At 43.3% G+C, this 22,653-nt stretch overlaps 1 protein-coding gene across 1 annotated transcript in view; it reads left to right on the forward strand.

The window, feature by feature from the left end:
* Positions 1-2,705: 2,705 nt before the first annotated feature.
* Positions 2,706-22,653, forward strand: part of igf2r (insulin-like growth factor 2 receptor) — a 118,213-nt gene continuing 98,265 nt past the window's right edge. Inside the window, exons 1-2 of the mRNA XM_052012070.1 lie at positions 2,706-2,921; positions 17,253-17,383. Of these exons, the coding sequence (XP_051868030.1) occupies positions 2,818-2,921; positions 17,253-17,383 (235 nt within the window). The 5' untranslated portion in view covers positions 2,706-2,817. The remainder of the gene's footprint in view (positions 2,922-17,252; positions 17,384-22,653) is intronic.

Consider the following 22,653-nt stretch of genomic DNA (forward strand, 5'->3'; position numbering starts at 1 on the left):
TGCCAGAGGTTGCATTGAGTACAAAGAAAGATGGTTGTGGTTGTCACAGGTCAGTCATCTTGGACCCACTACTGCAGGGGTTCCTCAGTGCAGTGACTTACACCCAGCCTTTGTCAGCTGCTTCATCAATGACCTCTGCTCCATCGTAAAAGGGGTCAGAAGTGGGAACGTTGACTGATGACTGCACTATGTATGTTCGGTGAGATTTATAATTTTTCAGATAATGGAACAATCAGGGGGTAAGATCTGGAAAACATTCAGGCATGGACTGATAAGTGGCGAGTAACATACAAACCCCAATGACGATCCCCAGCAAGAGAATCCAACCACTTACTATTAATATTCGGCAGCATCACCATCTCTGAATAAGATCAGTTTTCTTTATCAGTCACATGTACATCGAAACACACAGTGAAATGCAGCTTTTGCGTAGAGTGTTCTGGGGGCAGCCCGCAAGTGTCACCATGCTTCTGGTGCCAGCATAGCATGCCCACAACTTCCTAACCCATATGTCTTTGGAATGTGGGAGGAAACCGGAGCACCCGGAGGAAACCCACGCAGACACAGGGAGAACGTACAAACTCCTTACAGGCAGTGGCTGGAAATTGAACCTGGGTCGCGGGTGCTGTAATAGCATTACACTAACCACTACACTACCGTGCCTGCCCCATCATCAAGGCGTTAGCAATGCCATTGACTAGATATTGAATTGAATCAACCTTATAAATAAAGTGGCTACAAAACTAGATCAGAGGCTGCGCATCCTGCAGCAAATGACTCACCTCCTCATACCCTAAGGCCTTAGAGTCTACAAGGAATAAGTCAAGATCATGATGGAATACTCTCCACTTGACTGGATGAGTGCAGCTCCAACAGCACCGTTGACACCATCTTGGACAAAACAGTTCACTTGATGGGCACACCATCTTAAACATTCAGTCCCTTCACCATTGGTGCACCATGGCTGCAATGTGTACCACCTACAAAATGCATTGCAGTTACTCACCCAGGCTACTCTGACAGCACCTCCCAAACCAGAGACCTTTACCACAAAGGGGGACACAAGCAACTAGCACATGGAAGCACCACCAGCTCTCCACCAAATTACACACCATTCCAAGGGGAAAATATCTTCAATCACCGATGGCCCAAAATCCTGGAGCTCCCTCCCTAACAGTTTAGGTTCACCACACAACCAGCAGCAGTTCAAGAAAACAGCTCATTACCAACTTCCCAAGAACAATTATGGAATTATTAAGCCCTGGCCTTGGAAGTGATGCCCATATCCTGTGAAAGAACAAAAAAAAGATTCCACCAAAAGTGACAATTACAGGTGTTAGGATGGCCAAGGGAGGGGACTCATAACATCTTAACATAAAGAACCTGTCATAGGGGATGAGAAGAGATGCTTGGCGCAAAGAAGGTCACAGAGGGAAGTTACTCAGCAAACGTAGGAGATTACCAAGAGGGTCACAGGGATAAAGCCATCCAACACAGTGCCTGGATCTTAGTTAACACAAGATGCAGACTCTGAGTGTGTGGGGGGGGGGGGGGGGGGGGGGGAGCACCACAGATCAAGGGAACACCAGACACATCCAGGAGCCTCAAGGCATGGCACCACACACACTCTCTCCCTTCCTCCCACTATTCTTTCACCTCTGTCAGATTCAGAATAGTTTATTGTCATATACAGCAAAGGTGCAATGAAATTCCTTGCTCACCTGAAGTTCAAGAGTAAACAGCATACATGGTAATAAGAAATACAACAACAAGCGCAAAACAACGGAATGGTGCAAAATTGTAGTGCAATCTGAAGTGGTGGAAAAGAAATGCTAAAGTGACAGTAACAAAAGAAGTAGAATTAAGGGTTTGAGAAGGTGGCAGCCCCACCAGGAAGGGGATGTGACTGAGGTGATTGGTTCACAAGTCTGACAGCAGTGGGGAAGAAGCTGATCTTGATATCCGGGCTTTCAAGCTCCCGAATCTTATCCCAGAAGGTAGAAGGGAGAAAAGGGAATGGCCAGGGAACAGGTCCCCCGAGTGACCTTACACCCACGTACAACCCACAGCTTCAATGCCTTGAGTAGCAGCAGGATCCCTGAGCACCCCAAGTTCAAGTTTATTGTCATAGGAATAATGCCATGAAAAGTAGCTTTTTGCAGCAGCACTGTACACGACAAACATCAGTCAACATAAAACTTAAATTAAGGTAAATTATACGACAAAATAAACGGAACAACACTTTGCAAACCGAAGACAGAGAAACCCCTCCCACCAGCTCCACGTTAGCAGGTGCCCAGGGCCCGCCCCCCGTCACCTGTCACCGCGTTTGCTGCCACATGTGATCCACCACGTGATGGAGGTCGCGCCGGAGGCTTCATCATGTGACTAGGTTCTGGACTGTCCTTGTTGTCATGTGATGGGGTAAGGACGCCTGCGTCATGTGACAGGAGTGCGCGCACTCCACCGCTCCGTCATGCGATGCGCATGCGTAACCTGTGGTTCTCATACGTCGCGGGTTTGGTGTTGATTCCGTCACGTGACACGGGTGTTCCGTTGGCCTGTGAAGGGGGCGGGACCTTGGGCTCAGGCTCTGTCATGTGACGGGGGCGGGTCCCGCTGTTGTGTGAGGTGGTCCAATCCGGGCTCTCTCATGTGACGGGGGCGTCCTGTTGTCATGTGAGGCGGTGCTGGGCTCCAGTTCAGTCATGTGACTGGGGCGGAGAGGCGGCCGTTGCGCTGTTGCCCTGCGCTTTCTATTTATCGTGGGCTCCGGACGGGGCTCCAGCTGGTCGCTGCGGGGACGGACGGGCGAGCATGTGGGGGCGAGCGGCGTGTCCGGCCTGGCCGGCCTTGCTGTGGCTGGCCGTGTGGAGCGGCGTGCGGGCCGACCACTCCTTCACTTACCCGGAGCTGTGCGGGTGAGTGCGGCCGGCTCGGCCTCCCTCCCTCCTGGACACCTGGAAGCAGGCGCTTGCCTGGAGCACGACGGGGACAGGGAGCGAGGTGGAGTCGGGCAGCGGGGCGGGCAATGGGCCCTCGCCAAGGCCTCGGAGTGGGCTCCGGTCAGCAGCCCGGCCCTGCTGGGCAGAGGCAATGCAGCACCCTTACTGGGATAGGAGGGAGAAGGCGGAGGGAGGGCGGCTGGGGTGCCTGTGTTATAGTAGGTTGTGGGGCTGAAGGGAGTGCTAGGGCTGTTGTTACTTATGGTAAGATCTTGGGGCGGAGAAGGGTTGAAGGTCGGAGGAATGGACGGAGGAGAGGGGTTGGAGGTCGGGGAGTGGGGACGGAGGAGAGGGGTTGGAGGTCGGGGAGTGGGGACGGAGGAGAGGGGTTGGAGGTCGGGGAGTGGGGACGGAGGAGAGGGGTTGGAGGTCGGGGAGTGGGGACGGAGGAGAGGGGTTGGAGGTCGGGGAGTGGGGACGGAGGAGAGGGGTTGGAGGTCGGGGAGTGGGGACGGAGGAGAGGGGTTGGAGGTCGGGGAGTGGGGACGGAGGAGAGGGGTTGGAGGTCGGGGAGTGGGGACGGAGGAGAGGGGTTGGAGGTCGGGGAGTGGGGACGGAGGAGAGGGGTTGGAGGTCGGGGAGTGGGGACGGAGGAGAGGGGTTTGATTTGGCTGCTGCACTTTGCGAAAAATCCACTACTTTTTCTGCTTTTCAAACATCTTTCCACAAACTAAGTGGAGTTCAATCTGGGGAAAAGTGAAGAAATGCATTTGGGGAGGGTACATGTGGTGGAGAAATGCACAATCTGTGCCAGGATGCTGAGTTAGATGTACTCTAAAATGCACGCCCTCACAATCTGCTGTCTACTTGAAGCAACACAAGGCAATATGATGGCAAAGGTAGGCTGATGGATTTTATTGGCAGAGGCACGATTGTAAAAGCAGCAAAATCAGACTTTTTTTATTGCAGAAAACACGAGTTGGCCAAAGTGCAGCAATTGGTTCTGGTTACCACATTACGGAATGTATGTGGTGGTGTTGAATATGCAAATGTAATTTAGAAGATTGCCAGATTGGACGTTTAGTTATGAGGAAAGATCGGACTGGGTTTGTTTTTTGCGTGAAACTGGAGAGTAAGGGAAGACTTAATTGAGTACTTTCAATTAGGAGGGCTCAACAGAGGGAATACAGAGGTCCTTTTTCTTATAGCATAAAGCTTAATAATTTATGGGAAGGTTTAAGCTAGTTTATTGGGAACAGGGGAGTTGAGAATTATGCCAAAGAACGATGTGGGTCCAGAACATTGCTACGTGAATGGATGGTGGGGACAAAGCTGCCAGCACGTTTTCAGAAGCACCTGGATGGGGATATAATGCTACATGGGCTGGAGCTGGAGTGAAATTGGCTGTTTTCATAGGTGCCATGGATGTAGTGGGCTGAATAACCTCCTGATATGTGATTTTTTTTTTGTGAACTAATGGCTACATATAGAAGCTTACTGTTTCCAAATTGATGTGCCTTGTTTTGTACATTGTAGCTACACTTAAGTTAGCTGCAAAACCCTTGGGTTGCTCTGAGGCGTGAAGAGCACTATATAAATTCACATCTTTCTTAATCATCACCTGCTTTCTACCTTCCACTTGTCTTGGCCTCCAGTTCTGGGTGATTCTTGCAAGGTGCACCACTCAGTGCATGGAAATGAAAGCATCCAGTTCTGGAGCAGATTTGCTCCTTGAATCCACTTTGGATAAGGTAAATGCACAGAACTTCAGGAACATATCAGTAAAAGTGCTGGGTGTTCTCAGCTGGCTGGACACTATGTGGAAGAGTGTTCAGGTTGACGACCTTTCAAACAACACTTGCCTGAAAACATTCTTTCTCCAGGTGCTGCCTGACCTGAGTTTTCGCCATCTGCAGTATTTTGCTTAAGAACACGCAATGTCCCATGATTTAATTACCTTTGGTCTGTTCATGTTTTCTATGATCAAGATTAAGAATTTGTGGCTTATTCACCGTATTAGAGGTTTAGGCTGCATTTGTTGCCACAGTCCCTGGAAGCTAGTTGCATTGGCTTCAGTACTATTTTTGTGTAAAGTGGCTTTATTAAGGTTTTCAGACATTAGTTGAATTTTGTTTATAAACCTGCATTTTTGTAGCATACAGTTTAAAATTTCATTCCTAGTATATTCCTAGTTGGGTGATCTGCATATTGCATTGAGAGTCTAGAACACAAATTAGTTTAGCTTATCTTTAAACAATAGTGTATAAAAAGCATACCACAGGGTTATAATCTGAGCCAGGTCAATATTTAAGCAGAGCACAATTGCTCACACCGAAGTTGATCCCTTTTCAGGGAGTGAAGAACATTAATAGGAGTCAGCCTTGAGACTGGACTGCCGTTAATGGAGTTTTGACAGATCTGATTGTTGCCCCCTCTATGTTTTCCTCCTTGGTCCCCATAACTGTTGATTACCCTGTGGTCACAATGACGACATCAATCTCAGCCTTGAACACGCTGAATGATTTGGCATACACAACTCTTGCCTTGTCCCTGGTAGTTTTTGTAATAATATCTGATTGTGGTTACTGTTTCCTCCATGTACAAAGTGCTGTGCTTGGTAGCTTTATTGTGGTAATGGGTTTCATGTTCAGGAGCTCAGATTTCTGCCCTTTGACAAACTGTTTATAATAGCAGCTGCCTTTAGGAAGGGTTACCAAGGCAGGTCAAATGAGCATTGACAAATTCATTACACAACTACAGGTGTTGCTAGGACAGGTGGCTAAAAGCTTGGTCTAAGATTTGAGAAGTGTGTTAAAGGTGGAAACTGAGTCAGAGGTTTGGTGACGAGTTCCAGAAGGTGCGGCTGCCAGTGGTGGGACAGTTAATGGCGGGGTTGCATGGGAGATGACATCTGGAGGAGTGGGGAAGCTGTGGGTGGAAATTGAGATGCTGCTTTAGAGGACCAATGCAGCTTAAAGGGTGAGTTAGGCTATGGGCACCTGAATTTTGGACGCATTAAAATTATGGAAGGTTGAAGGTAGGGAATGGTATGAAATTGGGAAATGGAATAGGTGACCAAGTAGGCCCCCCCCCCCCCCCCCCCAGTGTGTGGGTAAGGGCAGCAGAGGTGATCCTGCAGGAAGAGGAGCCATTGCTGATGATTCCCTGATAGTTTGGTAAGTACTGATCAGAGAACCATCCCACTCAGCTGAAGGGTGGTGAAGAGGCATTGGAGGATGGTTGTTTGGTCATCCACACCGAAGTCTGCAGACAGGGTGGCACAGCTAGTAAAGCTGCAGCCTCCTCTCAGTTGACCTGGGTTCAATCCTGACCTGGTGCTCTCTATGTGGAGTTTGGAATTAGTTTATTATTGTCACATGTACCGAAGTACAGTGAAAAGCTTGTCTTCCATACAGTTCATACAGATCAATACATTACACAGTGCATTGAGGTAGTACAAAGTAAAACAATAACAGAATGCAGAATAAAGTGTAACAGCTACAGAGAAAGGGCAGTGCAGGTAGGTGATGTGTTCTCCCTGTGACTGTGAATTTCCTCGCACATCCCAAAGACGTGCAGGTTGGTAGGTTAATTGGCCACTATAAATTGCCCCTGTGTAGGTGGAATGTGGGAGGGAAGTTGGTGGTACAATAAAAAGCTGTTAGTGTAAAAGATGGTTGATTTTTGGCCTGGACTCGGTGGATGGATGGGCAGGTTTCTGTGCTGTGTGACTCCAAAGCCTCTATATTGGAGCTATTTGAAAGGAGATGCTCCCTTTTTGAATACCTCCAATCAAGCTCCTGCTCTGGTTTGGGGGCAATGGCTACGCTTACCAAGTGCTTGGAGTTGTTTTAGATGAGAAGTGCTGCTGACAGATTTGAAGATGGGGGACAGTGTGTGAAGAGGACTGACAATGTCAGTTAACATGGGGCAAGGAGAGAATATGGATGGTCAACAGTTCAGTGGGAAGAGGGTGAGGGAGCAGAAGGTGGGTCTTCTGCTCTGGCAGAGCTTGGAGAGGATGTGGGGGAGAGAGAAGAGAAAAACGTTTAGGGGTGGATTGGGCTTAAGTTTGGGCTGGTGAAGGAGGAAAGATGCAGCTTATTGGGAGGTTGTCTGTTACTATTGAAAACTTCTCTTGTATCTGAATGCACAGCATTAACCCTAATGTCAAGTGTCACAGCTTCCAGCACTATTGTGCATTTCATTGCCAAGTCTATAGACATGGTTCTGGCATAGCAAGGTAACTTGGGCTGCAGCTTATGGATTCCTAGTTTTTCTGCATTTATTTGGGCTTGGCATTCATTGTCTGAGTTACTCTGTATAATGTGTCGTTTGTCTCACTATTACTAATGCATCCACCAGGCCATGTGATTCTTTGGCTACAGTGCATTTAATAGTTTGACATGCTTTTGTCCTGGTACCTTTTTTGAGTTCATTAGATTTAGAATGCTGCAGTTTCTGAAAGTACTGTGTCTCTAAACGTTTTGTAGGGAAGTGGTTGCTTTATTGTATATTGTGATTCAGAATTGTCACCATTTTTTTTCACGAAAAATTGGCTTGACCTAATTGAAGTGCTGTGCTCTTAAGATTGTGGTTTCATGTCCAGAGTAGTTGTCTACTTTAACATTGAGTACTGCATCAAGTTGTTTCTCTTTTGGAGGCCTTCAATGCCTGGTCTGGGTTTGGTGGAAGTTGTAATGTCTGCTAACCCTATCATTGAGGCATATTAGGGTGATATTTCCCCCTTTTCTTCCCCCCACCAATACCTAATACTGAAAATGGGTTAGTTATCTCTTTACTGTTTGTGGTTTCCAACTTAGAAGAAGATGGCTTGCTTAAAAATAGCAGTGTTTGTTACTGAACATGTATATAAAAAAAATAATTGTGTGTATAAGCAGAAACCTCTATATAAGTGCAATATAATGTTCAAGAAGATGTCTCATTTTAAAGTTTGGTAATCTATAAAGCAGCCTGGAAGTAGTGTAATGTTGGGATAAAAGATGGGTGGCATGGTGTTTGTGCTGCTGCCTCACAGCTCCTGAGAACTGGGTTCAGTCCTGTCCTTTGGCTGTCTATGTGGAGTTTGCACGTTCTCCCTGTAACTGTGGGTTTCCTCTCCGTACTTCTATTTTGTCCAGCTCCCAAGGACATTGTCCACTATAATTTACCCCTTGGCATTGGAATTGCAAAGGGGAGTTGATGAGTATGAATGAGTTGGAGAGGAGAGGGTAGGGAATTGCTCTTGAGGAGCTGGCATGGACCTGACAGACTGATTTGATATAAGAATAATTAGAATGAACTTTTTTTTAAGTGGCTACTGAAATTTGTAAATCCTTTGTTTTATTTTGAATTGTTAATTATAATGCTGATCTAAGATTGGATAAAACTCCCACAGCAACATCGTGATTTGAGCCAAACGTGGGCAATGTGCTCTTTGACACTGCACTCCTGCCTTTTGGTGGGGGGGGGGGGGGAGGTGCAAGATGATTGCTGCCAAGCTGTTAATCAGAAAGGTCAAAGTACAGCACCAGGGGGTCAAAGTGCATCTGCACTCCCCACAGCACCTCTAAGCCGCCCCTGAGGAAGCCATCTCCTGAAGTTTTTGTTTAATATTGTGCTGACATGATTCTCCTGCAGTGCCAAACAATATTTTACAAAGGGTTGAAAGCAGCTACTTGTGCACCTCAACTGAGGACCGAGCCATGTATGACAAAACACTTAAAGGGTTCAGTCTTGAATGCTTCGCTTTGATGGAACACTATATAATTGTGAATGTTGAACGTTCGAGTAAATGGTGCAATGAGAGCAGGGCACGCTACTGAACTGCAGATTTGGGTCTGATTTTGGGAAGCTTCATGTACCTGAAGCAGACTTTTAGATACGTTAGAAATGACCAACGTTTAAAGAACAATTAGATCTGTTGAGTTGTCATGTGCAGGTAAATAAATGATGAGATGCTGCCACTTGAAGTGTTATTGTACTGCTTCAGATTGTGAGGAGTCAGGTAATTGCAATCATAGGCAGTATGACATAAAGTTTAGGCATTGTTGCAATTTATTAGTGTGGACTCAAACATCTATCTTGTAGAAGTGGAATGCACTAGACAGCTCTTTTCCATAATGGACACCAATGGCTTCAGGCTTGTCATATTTCAATAGATTTTGTTGGAAGCTGTGATCCATGATACAAATGAATTAACTATTAATGGATAGTGGAAGCTTGAACATCAGGAGTTCAGTCATAGTGGTAGTGATGACCATTTCTGTAACTGTGTGCTCAGTCATCCAACAGTCCGTTAACCTTTTTTCTTTGTATTTGGGTTGAACATATTGCTACTTTCTAAAGTGTCTCTCATTCAATGTGAATACAGACCTGTCATGGATTTGCCTAGTTTACGAGTAGGTGTCAGGAGTTTGCAGTGGTTGAGAACAGTTCCTCTCTTGTCTGTAGTTCCACTCGGAAAGTGCAGATAATTGACTGCCTGCAGTTTCTAAGTTTTAGTGTAATGTGTGCAGAAAACGTGTGCCCCATATACTGCTCTGCATGCATTCCCAGGAACAAGAGCGCTAATGGAATCTGCTAAAAGGAGTCATTACAGCTTCGTTAATAGTGAGACAGCCAAACGAAGAGCCGGGGGAATGGCAGCTTCCATCACATCCAGCAGGTTGTGACGAGGGAGGTTGCATGATCTGGGTAACTCCATGCCAACCTTTTTGCCCATCTCCAGTAATTCAATTTGCCTGCATTAGGACTGTATATTTTTCTGCCTTGCCTACTTAATTACCTGTCTAAATGTCTCTTAAACATAGTGGTTGTATCTAATTACACCACCTTCTCTGGCAGCACGTTCCAGATATCAACCACCCTCTGTGAAATGATTTGCATTTCTTGTCTAACCAGTTCCACTTCAGTCTCACTAACAACCTGTGTTGCATTGGTCTGGCATAACTGCAAGAGGAATAGAAAACTCGTCCTGTCAAAGCCTAATGTAACTCAATTGGCTGTTTCAAGAACTGTTATTGAAGATTTGGAAACCTGCCATTAATGTGGAGTCACAAGCTAAATGGATACAAATTAAACCAGATATGAGCATATTCAAGCAGGGTATGAATGTTCAGATTCTTTAGGATGCACCTCGTGAAATCCCAGACACTTTCTGCCACATAGGCTCTGGGGTGTAGTTCAGGAAGTGTTGTCTGTCCTTCAGGCCAAGTGCATGTGGTCTGTAAGGGTTGCTCCTAATTGGCTGTTTGAGCCCTGGGAGTGTGTAGTTTAGCCAGATCATATCCAGGCACGTGTTTCTCCTGTGGGAGGAGGACAGACAATTGCGGCTGGAAAAGTAGAAAGTGTTTTCTCCTCTCAGTCAGGAATACCAGTGTCATTTAGCTTGACAATGGGATGCAGGGTTGCATTGGCACCTGCAATAGGTTAACTGTGGCACCAGGGAACAGGGAAGCTTGGCTTTGAAATTCTTTTTTCTGGAAAGAGTCTTCTGGTGTTTTATAGCTCAGACACTTCAAAGTGCTACAAATTTTACTTCAAATCGGTAAAGTGAGTGGTTGTAGTTGGAGATCCTATGCATGCCATCCAGTTAGCATTCTGAGCTGGAAGAAGTACTGTGATTCAATAAATTTTGTTTTTGATTCTTGGGTAAGTAGAGCTGTGGCAGGTGTAGTTCTGAGCAGTTAAAAACATTTGTAGAGTGCTATGGAAGCTTGTTTGTCAGTGACTACTTGTGCTGCATTGCTGAGTAATGCTCTCCACTGCTTAATTTAAATCAACCTCAAGTGGAATTTCCTGTGTAAGTGTCAAAAGGACTTCACATCCAAAATTAGTCCCTTCCCTGAATTTGTTTTGCTGAAATCTCTTTACCCACTGAAGTCCTACTTGCAGTAGCAAGTGGGAAGAAAGCACAGTAACCAGTTCTGAGGCTGACGAAAGTACCAACCTGCAATCTAAATTCCATGTGAGAAAATTATAATTCATATACAACAGGTGTCTCAGGACCTACAAACAATTATGGTTTTAGTTCTTAATGCAATTTGTCCTAACAACAGTTTACCAAAAAAAATCCATTCTTAATTGTCTGAAGTTCTTGAACCTTGAAGGCACCATTATTAAGAGCCCAGGTATAAACAAAAAACAGGCACTTGGGCATGACGTTATTGATACAACAGCAAGTTTTCTTAATTCTCTACATTGAAAGTTTGTTCATGGTGTTACCAGCTGAAGGATGTGGTTAAACATTGATCGTGCAGGTAGAAAGAAGCTGTCCTCCTGTCAGCCACCACTTAATGGTGAAATGGGCAAGCTCTTTTTATAACCTCTGACTTTTGTTTGTTTCAAGGAAGATTTCAGTTCCCAGCAATGACCAACCTTCTCTCCTCGCCCTTCTTTTCCCCTGACCCTCTCTCCAAGCCACTTGCACGTAGAATACCTTTTAAAAAAAAAAGGTACAAGATGGAGAAATGGTACTGGATAGCTGTATTTAAGCACTTGGGTAATAAGCTTCTTTAAAAACTGAAGCCATTTTCATGTTGGCTAGGTTTATCACTGTGTTCTTAAGTATCTAATAGTTTCAGATTATCTCTTTTAATTTCATTTCCAGCATCTGGACTAATTTGCTATTGTCCATTTTTAACTTTACATTCTATCTTTACACTTTTAGTGTCAACTTTGTCTTCAGCCGAACTGTTCAGACTTTTAATGTTCAGCCATTCATTTTCTTTCAGATTTGAAGTTTAGCTCCTGAAGACTCCATTTCCAAGCAAAGGAAAGCCCCATTATTTTGGCCAATGGCTCATCTGCGAAAGAGCTTTATCCTCACTAATAGCATCAAGTAACAAGCTTGATGTCACCCTCATCATACTTTTTATTTCCCAGTTTTTAAGGCTTTACTTTTTGCAACAAATAGCAGTTGTTACTCTTCCATTTTCTAATGTGTCCTGTTTGGGGCATTCTCAAGTGAGGCTGATGAATGAAATGAAAGAAGGCAGATGGAGTTTAATCCAAGCAAGTGTGAGGTGTTGCACTTTGGGACGTCAAATGCAAGGGGAGAATATAGTTAATGGCAGGACCTTTAAAAGCATTGATGGATAGAGGGATCTTGGGGTCCATGTCCATTGGTCCCTGAAAGTGGCCATGCAAGTAGATTGGGTGGTAAAGTAGGCGTGTGGCATGCTTGCCATCAGAATCAAATTTATTATCACGACTTAGATGAAGTGAAATTTGTTTTGTGGCAACAGTACGGTGCAGACATAAAATTACTATAAATTACAAAAATAAATAGTAAAAAATAAAGGACTAATGAGGTAGTGCTCATGGACTGTTCAGAAATCTGGTGGCAGATGGGAAGAAGCTGTTTATGAATCCTTGAGTGTGGGCCTTCAGGCTCCGGTACCATCTCCGATCATAGTAATGAGAAGAGGGCATGTCCTGGATGGTGAGGGTCCTTAGTGATGGATGCCGCCGCCTTGAGGCATTGTCCCTTGAAGATGCCCTCAATGGTAGGGAGGGTTGTGCCCATGATGGAGCTGGCTGAGTCTACAACCCTCTGCAGCCTCTTGCGATCCTGTGCACTGGAGCTTCCATACCAGGCAACCAGTCAGTGCTCTCCACTGTACATCTATAGAAATTTGAAAGTCTTTAGTGACATACGAAATCTCCTCAAACTCCTAACAAAGTAGAGCTGCTGACGTGCTTTCTTCGTGATTGCATCAATGTGTTCGGCCCAGGATAGATCTGAGATGCTGACATCCAGGAACTTGAAGCTGTTCACCCTTTCCACCGCTGACTGCTCAATGAGAACTGGTGTGTGTTCTCACGACTTCCCCTTCCTGAAATCCACAATCAATTCCTTCGTCTTGCAGACGTTAAGTGTGAGGTGTTTGTTGTGTCATTGGTCAGGACATCGAGTATAAGAGTCAAAAGGTCATGTGCAGCTATATAAAACTTTGGTTCGGCTGCACTTGGAGTATTGTGTGCAGTTCTGGTTGCCCCATTACAGGAAGGATGTGGAGGCTTTGGAAAGGGTGCAGAAGAGGTTTACTAGGATGCTGCCTGGATTAGAGGGTATGAACTATAAGGAGAGGTTGGACAAACTTGGGTGGTTTTCACTGGAGCATGGAGGCTGAGAGGAGACATGATAGAATATAAAATTGAGAGGCATTGATAGGGTAAATGGTCAGAATCTTTTTCCCAGGATAGAAATGTCAAGTACTAGAGGGCATGCATTTAAGTTGAGTGGGGCAGGTTTTTGTTTTTAAAGAGTGGTAGCTGCCTGGAATGGGCTGCTGGGGTAGTGGTGGAAGCAGATACAACTGTGGCATTTAAGAGGCTGCTAGACACATGAATATGCAGGGAATGGAGGGATATGGATCATATACAGGCAGAAGAGATTTGATTTAATTTGGCATTGTGTTCGGTACAGACATTGTGGGCCGAAGGGCCTGTTCCTGCGCTATACTGTTCTAAGTCTATTGCTGGGGTCAATTGTAAAAGATATTCTTAATGTGATATGGTGGGACGTATTAAGTTTCAGATGCTGCAAATCTGAAATAAAAGCTGAAGGCTGGAGATGCTCGGCAGGTAAGGCAGCATCTGTAGAGAAAGTAATGGCTAACATTTCAGATGGATGACCTTGCAAGAGAAGCTGGGGTTTCCAGAGAAACCCATGTTGGGTTGGGTTTGTGAAAAGTAGGGATGGAGCTTTATGTAAGACATGGCTTGTGTCCTGTCAAGTTATGTTTGGATGCAGAATGTGGTGAGATTCATACCTTCAGGAAGTCTGCTGAATAAGTAAACTTGAGCTAGACAGTAACTTCCCTTTGGTCATCTTAGTTGTGGCATTTCATTACATGCAGTCTGCTTTTGACCAGTCCTGTATTCCTTAAAACAAAAAGAAAGCATTCAGATCAAATCCAACAAGTAAAAATGGCTTGTACTTTTGTTAGATGTGTATAGTCCTCTCTTGGAGCTTGATATATCCTTTTACACTCTCCTTACCTTTTTGAATTGGTTTTCCAGCTGCCTGTTTACTCTTTCTTACCCACACCTGTCTTCCCCAGCCACTTTGCATGTTGCTCTTTCTAGAGTTTCAACTTGCATTCTATAATGTGGGTTCTTAAATGCTGCGACCTCCCCGTTCTTCACATGACAATTTTTCGGCCTTGGTGAAATGGCCCTTTTCTCACTTTCTGTTTGTGTAAGGTACAGCATAAACAGTGCAGAGTAATAGAATTGTACAGTCAGTCCTTTGACTGTGCCATCTCTGAGCAACTCATATGGGCCCATTTCACTGTCCCATATTCTTTCAATTTTCTTTTTCCTCCCCAAGTACTTATCCAATTCCCTGTTGGAAGTTGCAGTTGAATTTGAATCTCACTTTATCTGGCAGTACATTCCAAATATTAATCACTAGTACATTTAAAAAGAAATCCTTGCAAAACATTAAATCTGTACCTTCTGGTTATTTGATGCTTCAAATGGTTTTTCATGTTTAACAACTTTAACAAACCTCTCCCTTGCTCTAAGGGTAGCCCCAGTTACTTCCTCATCCCTGAGATTATTCAAGTAAATCAAGATTTTCAAACTCCGAGTTGGGAACTGCAATTCAGATTTAATTCTCAGAATACTTGTTTTAAGATGAGGAAATTCGTTTTGGAGATGGAGTCTTTGAAATTCTGTACTCCGAGAATGGAGTCCTTCATTATGCTCAATGTGTGGATTTTTGAACTACTAGAAGAATGAAGTTGTGAGGTGAATTGGCAGGAAAGTTGAGTGCAGCTAAAACAAGGTAAGTCATGAACAGAGAGGCTTGGCGGGCTCTGTGGCCTACTTAAACTAATCAGGTGGATGACTTGAATTGCAGAAGTCATCTTACAAATTGGAGCCAGGAATTTGAGCATAAAGGTAAGGTAGGAAATAATTGTGTGCAAATGGTGGTTATGGGTCAGAACTATTCAAGTGATAATGGATGCTAAGTTCTTCTATTTCAAATCTGAGGCTATTGTTAGTGGGGATCTGGGGCAAAGAAATGGATAAGTCACAGGTCAGCAGTAAAGTTCAATGGCAAAATGGGCTGACTGGTTGAATAGTTTTGTCCTGTTCTTGTGAACCCAGCTGGTGCTGCACTAGTGTTTGATCTAGATTTTGTGCCGTGTGCAAACCTCAGATGGTATCTTGGAGGAAAGTCGAGCAGTCTGTTTCATTTATAGGCAAAATATTTGTGCCCAGGTAGTTCTTAAACACACTGCTTGGGAATGCCAAAATTATCATGGAAATCCAAATTATTCTTGTACATTGACAGCTGGCAGACTGTACTTTAAGTCTGAGTGCCACTTGCTGTGCTGAATGTTACCAAAAGTTTATTTTATGCTGTGGATTGATATCCTGTGGATATCAGTGTTAGACAAATCCGTTAACTTGATTGCAGCAGCAGAGAAGTGCATAATGCCCTGGGAAGCTCTACAGACCGGACTAACATTTACCTAGTACTGTTGAACTACTTCTGTTTTAAGCTATACATAGTCCTATTGCTGGGTAATCGGTCAAGGTAGGTGTCAGGCCATGCATCCTGACATAATTTGTTCTGCAAAAGCTATGCACTTGTTACTCATGCTTTGCATGTAAAATATAAAAAAAATGCTTGTGAGATGTTCCTCCATGTGTTTTTTTTATAGCATATGGGTGAATGACAATAAAGTATAACTTGAACTTGTTAGAGCACTTTTTGAAAATAAATTGTGCTAATTAATTTCAAGTACCCAGGGTGGTTGAGTGTGTAAGATGGATTCTTGTATAAATAACTACTTTGGGAGGAAACCATGTCATGAATGTAATTAAGTAAACACTAAACCATCACCAGTGGCTGGCTGTTGTAATGAATGAGCTGGCACATTCTACTTAGTAACGACGCTTTTTAATTTTATTTTGTTGTAAATATATTTAGCTGTATAGGATAGTCCTGAGTTTTGCACAGATGAGCATATTCTGGCTGAAGTTTTGACATCGTGCATCATGTGAAGTCAAAATGCATTCTTGAACTGGAAATCCACAGCCTAGTCCCTATTCATTGTTGTATGGGAAGGGGAAGGGAATGTTTGCTGGGCTGTAACTGGGATCAGGACTGGAGGTATAACTTCATGGGTGCTATGGTTACAGTATTATTGCTGCATGCTATTTAGAATTTTCCTTTTCATCACACTTTGCATGAGGCAAATTTACAGCCTTCTGGACTCCACATTGAATTCAACAATTTCAGATAACCAGCCTTTCCAGATGACTTAGAACTGGCCAGTTCAAATGAAGGGTCAAACACCTGTAATGTTAACTATTCCCTTCTCAGATGCTGCTTGAACTGACTGTTTCCAGCATTTTATTTTCTTTCAGATTTCCATTAACTGCAGTTTTGTATGTCATAGTTCTAAGACATTGTCTTCTCTACTCCCTCCCCCTGCCAGCCTTGTTCATCTCCTTCTGTTTGTAAGTCTAGACAGATCAGCTGTGATTAACATGTCTTTCATCACCCTCTCACCCAGCACCAGTTGTACTATTTGGTCTTCCTAGTCTCCACCCTATCCCAGACATTCCCATTGTTCTGTCTGCCTCCTCCTCTGTGGCTTAAACCATTGAGGGAAAGCCATAAACTCAGTTTCACTCCATAATGCTGTCTTCCACTGTGGTTGTGCTGTAAGTAATGGAAGATGAGTACTTTGATGTGCCAAAGTGCTTTGTGGTTATTGCTTTTTGAAATGTAGCTGCTTTTCTGTGAACAAATGCAGCAGCCAATTTGTACACTAAGTCTCACAAGCCACGAATGAGATGTATTTAGTGGTGATTGTTTAGTGATGATTTCCTCTGCGGAGATCAGGGTAATTTGCACCTCGGGAAAAGTGCCAGGGAATTATTTCCATCAGGTTGAACGTTCATCTCCAAAGGATGAATCCAAAATGGAGGGACCAATACTTAAGTCAACTAAAACATGAAGTACTGTTGACATTTGAGGTGTGTGGGAAGAGCCACAAAACTGATAACTGACAGGTCTGAACTTAACCCTAATGCAGGGTTTCCCCAGCACCCTGCTGAATAGGGATTTTTGCTTGGAGCAAGTATTGCCATTGAGATCAGCTGAAAGGACTTTTGCTCTTGTTCACATGAACTTGTTTTGCTGCTGTTGTGTTCTTTAAAATTTATTTTAATTCAACGTATGTTTTAAATTTGCTTTTTGGTGCAGGTGGACCTGAGATAGTATGGAGAAATTGTGTATTTGTTTTATGTGCATTACCACTGTTTTCTCTGTTTCAGACATACCTGGGAGGCAATTGACACAGAGAAGGAAACAATTTACAAAATAAACCTCTGTACGCCATTACAATGTGGGCAATTGAGTGCCATCTGTGCTTACAATTCCTCGCAAAAAAGCAACTATTCAGTGGGTGAGTGTGCCAGATGTACTTTAAAAATCCAGGTGTGAGATACCATGCTTCCAATGTATCTGGTCATAAAGGCATTGAATAGAAGTAACAATATTTGTGCTCAGTGGTTTCATGAAACATTAATGCTAAGTGGTGTTGGAGAAATCCATTAAAACGTGGAAAACTGAATCCCTATTGCTATGTCAGATGAGTGACACGTTAAGCTTGAGTGCTAGTGGTTGCTTCAGACCACATCTACTGTTGAACCAGGTTATATGGTGGCCATGGTAGTATCTCTACATTCCCCGACTGTGAGACTGTTGCTTGAAAGGTTTTTGAAATGGGTGGTTGGTGGTATTTTAAATTGGAGTACAGACCGTTCCTGGGTTACGAACACCCAACTTATGGACACCCGTACATATGAATAAGCTTTCATAATAAGTACAAAAGTTCATATCCATGTAACTGATAAATTGGTTTATTGTTACATGTACCAAGGTACAGTGAAAAACCTCTTTGCATGCCATCCATACAGATCATTTCATTACAAAAGTGCATTGAGGTAGTACAAGGGAAAAGCAATAACAGAATACAGAATAAAGTGTTACATATACAGAGAAAGTGCAGGCAGACAAGAAGGTGCAAGGCCACAACGAGGTAGATTGTAAAGTCAAGAGTCCATCTTATTGTACCAGGATACCGTTCAGTAGTCTTATAACAGCGGGATAAAAGCTGTCGTTGAGCCTGGTAGTATGTGCTTTCAGGCTTTTGTATCTTCTACCTGATGGTGGAGGAGGAGAGGAGAGAACATCTGAGGCGTGAGGGGTCTTTGATTATGTTGACTGCTTTACTGAGGCAGTGAGAAGTGCAGACAGAGTCCATGGAGGGGAGGCTGGTTTTTGTGATGTGCTGAGCTGTGTCCACAACTCTGCAGTTTTTTTGCGCTCTCGGGCAGAGCAGTTCCCATACCAAGCTGTGATGCATCCGGTTAGGGTGCTTTCTATGGTGCATCTATAAAAGCTGGTGAGGGTCAATAGGGACATATCCCTTGTTAGGTGGGGAGACCAGAACTGTAACAGTAATCCAAGTGCACTATAACTGCAGATAGGCATCTACTCTTGTACTTAAATCCTCTTCCAGTAAAGGCCAAAGTGCTATTTGCATTCCTAAAGGCTTGCTGTACCTACATGTTAAATGATTTATGTACATAGACACCAAAGCCCCTCTGAACGTCAACACCTTTTGATTTCTCACTATTTTTAAAGAAGCCTTTCTATTTTTTCTTTCAGTTTGGATGATCTCTCATTTTTCAACAAGATATTCCATCTGTCTTGTACTCGCCTGTTCACTTAGCCTCTCCATATCTCCTTGAAGCCTCCCTGCATCATCCACACTGCCACTTAATTTTGTATCCTCAGGAAACTTGTCCATATTACACTTGGTCCTCTCATCTGACTCATTGATACAGATTTTGCCCAACGAGCTCAGCAAGATCCTTGAGGCGCTCCATTAGTCAATCTCCAAACCCAAAAATGACCTGTTTATTTCTATTCTACTTTGTCCATTAACCAATCCTCAATCTATGACATTATACATCAATCTATGGTAGATTGGTCATAATTCATTGCTATATAGTTTGAGTGAAAAATGCTAAGTGTTTGCTCTTCAGTTAGTTGCCATGGAAGGAGAATGGTGGCAGTTGAAATTTAATATTGATGCCTAAAATGTCAGATATTAGAAGAAAAAGCTGGGTGGTTCATTGTTACAACAATGAATGCCACATAGCTGCAAAGTAAAGGATTTACAGATGCTGGGAGAATTGGCACTTAGTTTCTGTCAACATGGCATATGGATCTACGTAGTCAAAAGGATTGAATCCAAATTGGAGGGACTAAATGCTTAAGTTGTGCCTCATTTAGTCTGAGTGTGGAGTGGTGGTGTTGCAGTGTGGAAAGTGCCTCCGTTGATAACTGGCAGAGGCATGAATTTGGTGACAAAAAGTAGTACTGTTTCTCAGTCTTCAATGTGGAATTTATTATCATATGCACAAATACATGAATGCACAGGTGCAATAAGAAACTTAATTGCAGCAGCACCACAGGTACCTGGCATCAGAGGCACAATGTTCACAAGAAAAACAAATTAAACATAAATTACACACAATTATACAAGAAAAAAACACAATTAGAACAAAAAATAACATTAACAAGGTCCCTTCACGTAGCTATTTTTAGATCTGGGGTAAGTTTCAGATTTAACAGACAAGTGGCTTTGGATTCAGAAACTTCTGAATTTCCTTTTAAAATGCTTGAAGCAGTGAGTTACCCAACATCTGTTGGCAGAGCATGGGTTAAAAACTCAGAAATCTCTCACCTCTGCACTGCAGAGTGACAGGCAAGAGTCTCCAAAGTCCCATTGTCAGACTTGGTACAATAAGTTTATTTGTATGAATTTTTTGCAGCATTTAATAGCAGTATCCATTTTAGAAGAACTTTCCAAACTTTTGGCATGCGATGCTTAAGAAATTTTTCTTGCCGATTTCTGCCTCCTTGCCTGCCCTACTTCTTTACAGGCCGACCCCAGGTAACAAACAGGTTCTGTTTTTACAGACATCCTTAAGTTGATTTTGTCCATGAGTTGGAAAATTCACAAAAATCACTTGGTATGGTGACCATACTGCCATGATATTGTAATGAATGGCCTCAAAAAAAAACTGATAAGAAAGAACAATTACTAAAAGTGGAGAGAGAAGAAACTAGTTCTACGATTTGTAGGACCAAGCGTATGTTCGAATGTCAGACTTTTGGATTTAATATTATGGGAGCTCGTTGTTATGTTGGGCTGTCTTATGTCGGTCATTTGTAACCTGGGGACTGTCTGTACTCCAATTCAAAACACCATCATCTAGCCCTTTTCGAAAATCTTTTGACCTGATGGAGTACATCTTAGAAGGCATAGGGTTTCTGCTGGTGTATAGATGCACATTTTCTGATTTGCTGTATGTACATCTACAGGAAATTATTACACTGTTGGTTCTTGAGTTCACAGAAGGAACTGGAATAAGAGTAACTATCCATGAAAACCAGTGTACACCCTTTTAACCTGTTTCTCCTTTCACCCACACTGCCTTCACAAGCAACAGCTAAAAGCACTTCAATATGTGATTGAAACAATGTTAGTTTATTAGGGCAACTACAATTTTGGGTCCCTGATGAATTTGTAAAGGCAACAATTAATTTAGTCGTCTATGTTCCTGATGCCCTGACAACTCCCACTCCATCCCAGGTTCATACTCTCCTCCTCTCTGCATTCTGTGCTCTCAATCTCTATTTTCTCAGATATAAACATGAAGACCATCACAAAGACAGAAGGAGAAGCTATATTTAAGACAAAAGAATGAAGGGGACAAAATAATTTGAAAAGGTGGGCCAAGAAGGAGGTGGGAAGGGTGCTGACAAAGAACAGGAAGACTGCTCCTGGTGTACATTGCTGCTGCTGATGGTCCAGTTCCGAATGGAAGCCCAGTTTTGAGCTACCAGGTCAGTTCTGGATGGAGGAACATTGCCTCCATTACAACCAATGCCATCAGGGACGGATGTATCAGTCACAGGTGAAGGCACAGTCCAATGGGCTTAATCCTCTTTGGTTCAGGTGCTACGTCCCACAGACTTGGTCTGGCAGCTGTGTGCTTCAGGGTTCTATCAGTGCTGATGCTACCAAGCAACATCACTCTTGGTGATGCACATTGAAGGACATTTTATGCCTTTGCTACTTTGTGTTGTTCAGCATGGAGCATTGATTCATCAGCCGAGGAAGGATGGGTGGTGGTAATCAGCTTTTATTGCTTGAGACTTCACAGGGTCTGCTGTTAACATTGACGACCCCAAGGATTACTCCCTCTTGTCTATGCATCACCTCTGCTGGGTCTGACCTGTTAGTGGGACAGTACATACACAGTAATTGTGATGGAGTATCCTAGAACATTTTATGATTTAGTGAGGCTGACTGTGAGCGTGTTGCTTGACTGTTTGTGGGAAATTTCTCCCAGCTTAAACATTGATCTGTCTTTTGAGGCAGACTTTGCAAGGTCAAATGTTTGGGGATGAGGAGGAAGCCATTGGGTAGTATCTGTACAGATTAAATTGTTGGTTACTTTGGTTATGAAGTGTCCACTGAGTGGAACATTTATTGAGTTGACTGCATTGAACTTGGGTATGGGTGGTTTTGATGAGAATGCAGAAATGAGTTGACTAATGTGCACTGCTAACCAAAATTTTGAATGAGGTCTAAAGTGACACTGTACACTTCATCGGAAAAACAGCTTCAAAAACCGAGGTGCAACTGAGTGATGACTCGAAGGAAATCCAGCTTGCCACAAAGATTAAGTTGCAAATTTAGTAGCATCTTTTGCACCCTATTGTAAATTGCTTTTGGTCGGATTTGTAGACTGAAATTTAAAGCTTAAAGAGCTAGAAAATACTCAAACTTGGCCAAACAATGCCAAAAGTTAACTGTTCCTACCTCAGGCTGCGCATATGCCAGCATTTTATATATTCACTCAATTTCTGCAAGGCTTTGCTGATCTTCACATAATGCAGAGGATTATTTTGTGCAATCACCTGCCTTTGGTACGTATCACAGCTGAAACTCAACTTTGGGTGGTCTACCAGAAGCAAAGGTGGTCTTCACTCTGTTCCTACACATACCCGTTCATTGTAAGTTGCCTTTTGCAATTTCTGTCTGGTTACTCCTTTTGCTGTTCAAGCAAGGATGAAACATTGTAGAGCTAAGGGTAGCATGGAGTTGTCCATTCAAAGGTGTTAGGATTTGAGATGTACGTTGTTCATCAGAATCAGGTTTGTTATCACTGACATTATGTTGTGAAATTTGTTTTGTGGCAGCAGTATAGTGCAAGACAAAAATTACTGTAAGTTACAAAAACAAATAGTGCAAAAGAGGAATAATGAGGTAGTGTTCATGGACTGTTTGGAAATCTGATGGTGGAGGGGAAGAAGCTGTTTCTGAAACATTTGAGTGTGGATCTTCAGGCTCCTGTAGCTCCTTCCTGATGGCAGTAATGTGAAGATACAATATAATTTCCTTGGAAATATGAGGATTGGATTTATTGAAACTATTTGAAGGGAGAAAAATTAAGAATAGAATTTGTGGGTTTGGCCAAACTCTGGAATGACCTAAATTGTAAACCTTTTGTATTGAAATATTTCCGTGCAAAGCAAGAAGAGGGATTTGTGCTTGTGTCATGAATTTCACAACTGCCTCATGTCCTAAAA

The sequence above is a fragment of the Pristis pectinata genome, chromosome 3, assembly GCF_009764475.1.
Source record: "Pristis pectinata isolate sPriPec2 chromosome 3, sPriPec2.1.pri, whole genome shotgun sequence".
In the NCBI taxonomy this organism is placed as follows: domain Eukaryota; kingdom Metazoa; phylum Chordata; class Chondrichthyes; order Rhinopristiformes; family Pristidae; genus Pristis; species Pristis pectinata.